The 8,933-nt window shown below is 39.5% G+C and overlaps 1 protein-coding gene across 2 annotated transcripts in view; it reads left to right on the top strand.

Annotated features, from left to right (window-relative positions):
- The window catches only part of LOC113891181 (cytosolic carboxypeptidase 3), an 84,142-nt gene extending 75,796 nt beyond the window's left edge, over positions 1-8,346 (top strand). Inside the window, exons 12-13 of one of the 2 annotated variants that reach the window (XM_027538929.1) lie at positions 4,613-4,661; positions 6,104-8,346. In XM_027538929.1, coding sequence (XP_027394730.1) covers positions 4,613-4,661; positions 6,104-6,401 — 347 coding nt within the window. In that variant the 3' untranslated portion in view covers positions 6,402-8,346. Of the gene's footprint in view, positions 1-4,612; positions 5,497-6,103 lie in introns of those variants that run through there. The other variant, XM_027538930.1, reaches the window with a different exon arrangement.
- Positions 8,347-8,933: the final 587 nt, after the last annotated feature.

Below are 8,933 nucleotides of genomic sequence, written 5' to 3'. Positions count from 1 at the left end.
AGAGAGATTACTTTGCCAACAAAGGTCCGTCTAGTTAAAGCTATGGTTTTTTCCAGTAGTCATGTATAGATGTGAGAGTTGGACTATAGAGCTGAGTGCTGAGGAACTGATGCTTTTGAACTGTGGTGTTGGAGAAGAATCTTGAGAGTCCCTTGGATTGCAAGGAGATCAAACCAATCCATCCTAAAGGAAATCAGTCCTGAGTATTCATTAGAAGGACTGATGTTGAAGCTGAAACTCCAGTACTTTGGCCACCTTATGTGAAGAACTGACTCACTGGAAAAGACTCTGATGCTGGGAAAGATTGAAGGCAGAAGGAGAAGGGGACGACAGAGGATGAGATGGTTGGATGGCATCACCGACTCAATGGACATGAGTTTGGGTAAACTCCAGGAGTTGGTGATGGACAGGGAGGCCTGGCAGTCCATGAGGTCACAAAGAGTTGGACACGACTAAGCGACTGAACTGAACAGTTATCACATGATACACTGAATCAAAAATACATTTCTTCTGGCTCTTAAGTAGTTGAATTTGAAAAAGGGGGTTTCAGAGAATCTTGATTTCTATGATTATTTTTGAAACCACAGGAAACATCAACCAGATTTGTTAATACATTGTCCAAATATTTGCTCATCTATCTGCATGGTTGACTGACAATGAAAATACAAAATGTATACTTTTGCATATTTCAGTCTGTCAATTTCTTAACAGAAAAAAATTTTTAAAAATTCTGATCTCCTAAATGTCGCACACCTTGTATTTTAAAAAGTGATTTGCTGTCCTGTGATAACATAATGAACTTTTTGGGTCACGTTTTAGTTTCCTCAGAACATGCAAAGTACTTAATGAGATTTTTTACTTTACAGAAATGAAAGAGGGTATTTCCTTAGACCTGTGCCTACAAGGTGGCTATCATTATTGATAGCCATAGAAAAGATGTTAAAATGCTGGTCTGCCATTAAGTAACATTTTCAACATGTGGGACAAGAAGAACAGCCTTGTCTAACTTGTAAATCGTTGAAGAAGGGAATAAAGGACAGGACTACAGTAAAACAACTTATATGCTGTTTCTCTAAATCTATTCGATCATCTTTGAATAGGTCATAAGGAGCACAGAATAGGATGAACTATACCTCAGTTGTTTGATATTATGTATAGGTTATGACAAAAACTCATACAGTGAAAAAACTGACATTTATGGGAAATAAGACTGACTCAGAAGTTAAAAATATGTCACCAGAAAGAGCAGTCAAGTTGAACACCACTAAAAACTGTAATTTATTTGAAATTCACATTCAGTTTGAATTACATCTGTGCTTTGAAAAACCTCTTCCCTGAGAAAAAGAAGTTTAACATCTGATAATATCCAGTGTGCTTCAGAGTATCTATAATAAAAACAATAGACATTGTAGACATGGAGAACCCTACATGATGAATTTAAGGATATGCATGCACGCTCAGTCATATTCAACTCTTTGTGACCCCACGGACTGTCACCCACCAGGCTCCTCTGTCCATGGAATTTTCTAGGCAGGAATACTGGAGTGGGTTGCCATTTCCTCCTCCAGGAGATCTTCCCAAACCAGGGATTAAACCAGCGTCTCTTGTGTCTCCTATACTGGCAAGCAGATTCTTTACCACTGCGCTACATGGGAAGCCCAAATTTAAGGATGCAAAGAGTTGACTCATTGGAAAAGACTCTGATGCTGGGAGGGATTGAGGGCAGGAGGAGAAGGGGACGACAGAGGATGAGATGGCTGGATGGCATCACTGACTCGATGGACGTGAGTCTGAATGAACTCCGGGAGTTGGTGATGGGCAGGGAGGCCTGGCCTGCTGCAATTCATGGGGTCGCAACGAGTCGGACACGACTGAGCGACTGAACTGAACTGAACTAAAGAGTCAAATGCCCAAAAGTCAGTCTACTAAAACAAGCCTGTAGATACAAAGTGAACAGACATTTTTGGGAAGATGGAAACTAATTCTTACAAGTCTAGAAACCTGCTATTGCTAATTTTGTTGTTGTTCAGCCGCTCAGTTGGGTCCAACTCTTTGCGACCCCACGGACTGCAGTCAAGCTATTGCTAATAAGTCAAGCTATTGCTTGCTTGAGGGGCTTCCCTCATAGCTCAGCAAGCTATAAGGGGCTTCGCTGATAGCTCAGTTGGTAAAGAATCTACCTACAATACAGGAGACCCCATTTCAATTCCTGGGTTGGGAAGATCCGCTGGAGAAGGGATAGACTACCCATTTCAGTATTCTTGGTCTTCCCTTGTAGCTCAGCTGGTAAAGAATCCACTTGCAATGCGGGAGACCTGGGTTCGATCCCTGGGTTGGGAAGATCCTGAGTTCGACCTCTGGGCTGGGAAGATCCCTTGGAGAAGGGAAACGCTACCCACTCCAGTATTCTGGCCTGGAGAATTGCATGGACTATGCAGTCCATGGGTTGCAAAGAGTCAGACACTTTCACTTTTCACTTGCTAATAAGTCAAGTCATATTCCATGTTCATATTCCTTTATTGACAGGATATCTAATTTGATGTCATTGCATTGGCCTGCCACCAGGGGTCAGTGTAATGTGGGCTTCATAAAAGGTGACCTCAGTTGTTCAGTCGCTCAGCTCAGTCATGTCTGACTCTTTGCGACCCCATGGACTGCAGCACGCTAGGTTACCCTGTCCTTCACCATCTCCCAGAGTTTGCTCAAACTCATGTCCTCCTCAAAGAGGACTCATTGAGTCGGTGATACCATCCAACCATCTCATCCTCTGTCATCCCTATCTCCTCCTGCCTTCTATCTTTCCCAGCATCAGGGTCTTTTCCAATGAGTTGGCTCTTTGCATCAGGTGGCCAAAGTATTGGAGCTTCAGCTTCAGCATCAGTCCTTCCAATGAATACTCAGGACTGATTTCCTTTAGGATGGACTGGTTTGATCTCCTTGCAGTCCAAGGGACTCTGAAGAGTCTTCTCCAACACCACAGTTCAAAAGCATCAGTTCCTCAGCTCTCAGCCTTCTTTATGGTCTAACTCTCACATTCATATGTGACTACTGGAAAAGCCATTAGCTTTGACTAGACAGATCTTTATTGACAAAGTGATGTCTCTGCTTTTTAATATGCTGTCTAGGTTTGTCATAGCTTTTCTTCCAAGGAGCATCTTTTAGTTTCATGGCTGCAGTCACTGTCTGCAGTGATTTTGGAACCCACAAAAATAGTCTTATGCTGTTTCCCCATCTATATGCCATGAAGTGATGTTACTGGATGCCATGATCTTAGATTTTGAATGCTGAGTTTTAAGCCAGGTTTTTCACTCTCCTCTTTCACCTTCATCAAGAGGCTCTTTAGTTTCTCTTTGCTTTCTGCCATAAGGGTGGTATCCTTTGTATATCTGAGGTTATTGATATGTCTCCCAACAGTCTTGATTCCAGCTTGGTCATCCAGCCCAGCATTTTACATGCTTCACTCTGCATATGATGGATATACACATATGATGTATGTTATTGATATTTCTTCCAACAGTCTTGATTCTAGCTTGTGATTCATCCAGCCCGGCATTTCACATGATGTACTCTACATGTGATGGACATGAGTTTGAGCAAGCTCTGAGAGTTGGTGATGGAAGCCTGGCATGCTATAGTCCATGGGGTCACAAAGAATCAGAGACACAACTGAGCGACTGAACTGAACTCTGCATATAAGTTAAATAAACAGGGTGACAATATACATACAGCCTTGATGCACTCCTTGAGTTTTGAATGTTTTCAGTTTTACCACTACATAAAAGAAGGATATACTGAAGGCTGCAGGCAATGGAGAGAAGTATGATTGGAAGAGGACACATAAAGAGCAAAAATATCTTATTTTATCATGGGACATAAACATGTCAATTTTTATTAATTATAAGTAATATCTAATTAGCCCTACTGTATTACATTCAGCTTTTTAAAAGGTCTTATGTATCTTAAGAAGACATAATAATATTGCCTATAAAATGTAAATATTCTATAAAGAGTTAAAATCCGCATCAGAGGAAAACACTATTCATAGTGTTCTAGTATTCTCACCCATACTGTTTAATTGGTTCCACTATTAATTACTACTAACTGCCACTGTTAACTAGTCCTGTTGTTCTTCTTAAATAATGGCATTTATGTAACAGAATAGCAAATAATACAGAATAATATATAACTTTAAATAAACAGCTAATTTATACTATATGTTAAAATTAATAATCATGTGTGTATGAGTATTTATTCATTACATATTATCCTGATTCTTTGGTCTGATATAGCTGTGTCCTGAGTTGGGGCTCTAAAAGTTAGTCAATCTGCTATACATGTAGATGCCCTTCCTAGACCGTGACATGCAGAATGCAGTTCTGAATTGCTTGATAATTATTGGACAGGTATTTCTGCTGTTTGCTGTTCTCCTGAAACAGTTTCATCTAAAGGTTTCTAGAGGAAATATGCACGAATATATTTCATATGTTTGAATGAGACAGTGGCAGGTTGAATTAAGCTAGCAATTGAGGCAACTGTCAAGAAAGTAAAAAATTAAGTTTTGTTAACCTTAAAATCTAAGTTCAGAAATTTTATGGTATATTCTCTTTTTTAGCAAAAATACCTGGACGAGTCCCTGCTTGGCTTCTAAAAAGGTATCTGAGGTAGGAGAACTACACCAGATTTCTTCTACCAGATTACCTCATTCCCTTTCCTCCATCTTAACAGATTTTGATTTTGAATTAAAGTAACAGGTAAAAGCGACTTTTTGATGACAGTTTCTAGTCGTGTCCGTACAGTCTACATAGTATCTGTGACATAGCGTCTAGGACTGCACAGGAGAGCCCCTGGGATGCATTTTGAAGGCTTCTGAGAGTTCAGTGTCCTTAAACTATCCCAGTGGATGCCTAACATCTGCAGCTAGACATTTATTTCTATGCAGTCATTATTGCTTTAACTGAGTTTCTCCCTCTGGTCTAAGATAATATTCAGAATGAATGACTGTCAGATGTTTTACTTTCTATAATAGCAATTGAAGCGCTGGTCACACAGGGTTGATATTAGTACCTAAAAACTAGAAAAGGGATAGGAAGAGAAGTCAGGGATAGCAGAGATAAACACTATAGTTTTGTCTAAACCAGTAATTATTATATCACAAGCCCCCTTGGCAAGTTTCCCCGTCTTCAGGAACAATGATCTAAACAACCATCTCAACAGTGGGTTTCTAAGTATGAGAACAGACTGAATTTGCACAACAGAGGAAACATGGTATGCCTGTTCTTCCTTCCTTGGCCTCTTTTCTAAGAACTTAGTTTCTGCTCAACAATGGGTTCTGTTGAAATATGTAGGCTTCTGTTGCCTCAAAAACTAGAAATTTAGGTTAAGAAACCACCTTTGGTCATTCCTATACTTGGATCTAAAGTTGATTAATTTAAACTAATATTTAACTTTTTAAAAATATATTACTTATCTAAGGGGCTTCCCCTGATAGCTCAGTTGGTAAAGAATCCGCCTGCAATGCAGGAGACCCCGGTTCTATTCCTGGGTTGGGAAAATCTGTTGGAGAAGGGATAGCCTACCCACTCCAGTGTTCTTGGGCTTCCCTTGTGGCTCAGCTGGTAAAGAATCCACCTGCAATGTGGGAGACCTGGGTTTGATCCCTAGGTTGGGAAGATCCCCTGGAGAAGGGAAAGGCTACCCACTCCAGTATTCTGGCCTGGAGAATTCCATGGAATTCCACTTTCACATCTTATCTATGGAAGTAAATGAAATAATACAAGAAAATAACATGAGAGAAAGTAATAGACAAAGTACTAGAGTTAGAAGGCGTATATTCTAGACCTGCCCCTCCTTCTTATTAGCTATGTTATCATGAGCGAATAGTTTAACCTCTCTGATTCCTTAACATTCCCTTTCTGATATAAGATGGGGATAACATTGGCCATTCTGTCTGTATCAGAACTGCTGAGAGCCCCAAGTAAAGTAATATCTGTAACAATACCTTGCATACTGTGACATGTGTATAGAGACATAACATGGCATTTCACTACTCTTAATTAGATAGTTCATTGTTAATACTGAAATCAGAGTACCCAATTTCTTTCAGCTCCCAAACTGTGATTCAGAAGCTTAGCAGAGACCAACAGAGATGTGTTTTAGGAACTGACAAGAAAAACCAGGAAACAGTTCAGCCCAGGAACAATGATTTGTATGGAAACTGTATCAAAGTGACATCCTTGAAGTGTCCTCTGAACAAACAGACTCCCATTTGGACTGAGAAGACAAGGATACCAACAGAAGGTGTTTTTTTAATGTTTAGGATTTTAATAAATGCCAAGGTGGCTTCTACCATATCATCATTAATAAACTGTATGAAATCTGGATTATGGGAACTGTTTTTATAAACAGAGAAGATAGACAGCCATTTTACTCCTGACTCTGAAAAATACTTGCCTTATTTAATTTCTATACGAGTTGAATACAGAAGAAAATTATTTAATATAGCCTTGAAAAAGTCAATTTAATTGCATTGTTCCCATCACCTCTTTTATTGATACCCTTTCCATATCATAGAATAAAAATGTAATGAGCTGATACACACAACATGGATGAATCTCAAAGTCACAGTGCTGGCAAAAAGCAACCAGATGCAGAAAAGTGAAAACTACAGGAAATCACATGTGTATGAAAAGCAAGCTAATCTCTAGAGACAGAAAGTAGATCACGGCTTCCTCGAGTAAGGGACAGAGTAGGGGAGGAAGGAAAGAATGGACTGTAAAGGAGCACCAGGAATCTTTTAGTGAGCATCTTTTCTAGATCTTGGTTTATGGTAATGGTTTCACAGGTATTTACAACTGTTGAAACTAGGGCGTTGGGCCAGAGCAACTAGCTCAGTTGAACTGTCAGCTGCCAGATGGCAAAGACCAAGAGTAGAGCATCAGTTTAGTTTAGACATGTTCCTTTGACATGCCTTTAGACACTGAAGTGGAGGTACTGAATAGGCAGTTGGATATATGAGTCCAGAGTTAAAGGAAGAGATTTGGGCTGAAGATACATTTAGGAATTTTCAGCATAAAGATAGTATTTTAAGGCATGAAGCTGGATAAGATTTAAGTGAGTGTAGATATAGATGAGGGTTAAGGAGCAAGTCCTTGGGAACCCCCAACACTGATGGATCAGGAAAAGAGTAAGAACCCAACAAAAGACTGGAAAGCCCCGCCTTGGTTAGGAGGGAAAGCAAGAGAATGTGCTGTCCTGGAAGCTTAAGTGAGAAAGTGTAGCAAACAGGGCATAATCAGCCAGGTCTAATGCTTCTGATTAAGTGAGATGGTTTTACTATTTGATTTTATAACATGTAGGTTTTATTTGGGGATCTTGTTCAGAGAAATTTCAGTAGAATGATAGAGGTACAGGTCTAATTAAAGTGTATCTTAAAACGAGAGAAATTGGAGACCATATTTATAGAATTTATATATTTACAGAATTATGCTGCAAAGGGGAGATTTGATTTTCAGTGTTCCCTACTGCTCCCACCCACCCACTGCTCTTAATTTAAAATTATGTTTCTCAACCTTCCCATCTTTCCTGAGCTGAGATTCTCATGGCTTTTTTTTATTATATTATCTTTAAACATGTCCTGATAAATCTTGATGACATACAAATTCTGCAATTTTCTTTTTTACTGAAGTAAGTCATTTCAGAGGGAGTTAGTTTTTGACGCTGCCTCCTCCTTTATAATATATACATTTAGGGCTATACATTTTCCTCAAATACGGCATCACTCAGTTTCTCCCAGAAGTCTGTCCTTTCCCATTACTGGGCTATTCAAGTGGAGATGAACTGGATCTGTCGGAGATTCACCAGCAGCCTAGGCAGACTTCTCCAGTTCTGGGAGAGTTTATATTTGTAATGAGTCATAGATATATGTTCCTTTGATTCAGACTCCCTTTCTGCCTCCCCTGAATTAGCCTCCTAACTTGTCCCTCTGCCTCACTTTTCTTCAACCTGACAACCTCCTGGCTGCCACTCTGATCTTTCAAAAATGAAGATCTAATTATATCACTTCCATGTATAAAGGCCTCCTAACAATTCACTTTTTAAAGCATTAAGCATCTACCAGTCACACATGATTCCTATCTCAGGAAATCTCCCAGAAGTACTGTTATTACAGACGAGGTCTCTAGTTTTGAACCACTTATTCACACCTATCTGATTTCTAGTCCTTCTAAACCATACTTGTGATTTCCTGAGTGTGCCATGCTGCTCCCACTACCTAGATTACTGCTGCTGCTGCTGCTGCTGTTCAGTTGCCCAGTTGTGTCCAGCTCTTTGCAACCTCATGGACTGCAGCATGCCAGGCCTCCCTGTGCCTCACCACCTCCCAGAGTTTGCTCAAGCTCATGTCCATTGACATGAACGTGGACACAGACATGAACCTAGATTACTACTCTTTTTTTTTTTTTTAACTAGCTGACATACCTGTGCATCAAGACTCAGATTAATTAGGAATTAGGAATATTGCTTTTTCCAGCTCTAAGTATGGCTGGAAGTACCTCTTCAGCAATGCTACAGTAAGTACCTTGCCTTATCCTATAGATATAATATTCTAACTGATGCTTTACTTCTCTCTCTAGTCCCAATTGTTGGCATATTTAAGGCAAGGACTATATATTTTTCATATCTATTTACCAAACTAAACATGCCAGCTACATAATAATGTTTCAGTGAACAGCCTAGGAACAGCTTATCAAGAGACTATAGATGAATTCATTTTATTTGCCAGCACTGCCAGATATTGCAATTATACATACCCTCATTAATTGTCTTTCAAGTCTAGTTTAATTCAGTGAGTGCTTTAGTCATCTGTTTCCTTTCTTTTTAGTAATGGACAGTTCCTTTTTCAAAAGCATTATTGTGGATATTTCAAGCATAAACAA

Source organism: Bos indicus x Bos taurus, chromosome 4 (assembly GCF_003369695.1).
Source record: "Bos indicus x Bos taurus breed Angus x Brahman F1 hybrid chromosome 4, Bos_hybrid_MaternalHap_v2.0, whole genome shotgun sequence".
Taxonomy (NCBI): Eukaryota; Metazoa; Chordata; class Mammalia; order Artiodactyla; family Bovidae; genus Bos; species Bos indicus x Bos taurus.
The sequence above is the reverse complement of the archived record's forward strand: the minus strand, read 5'-3'. Positions and strand labels throughout refer to the sequence as shown.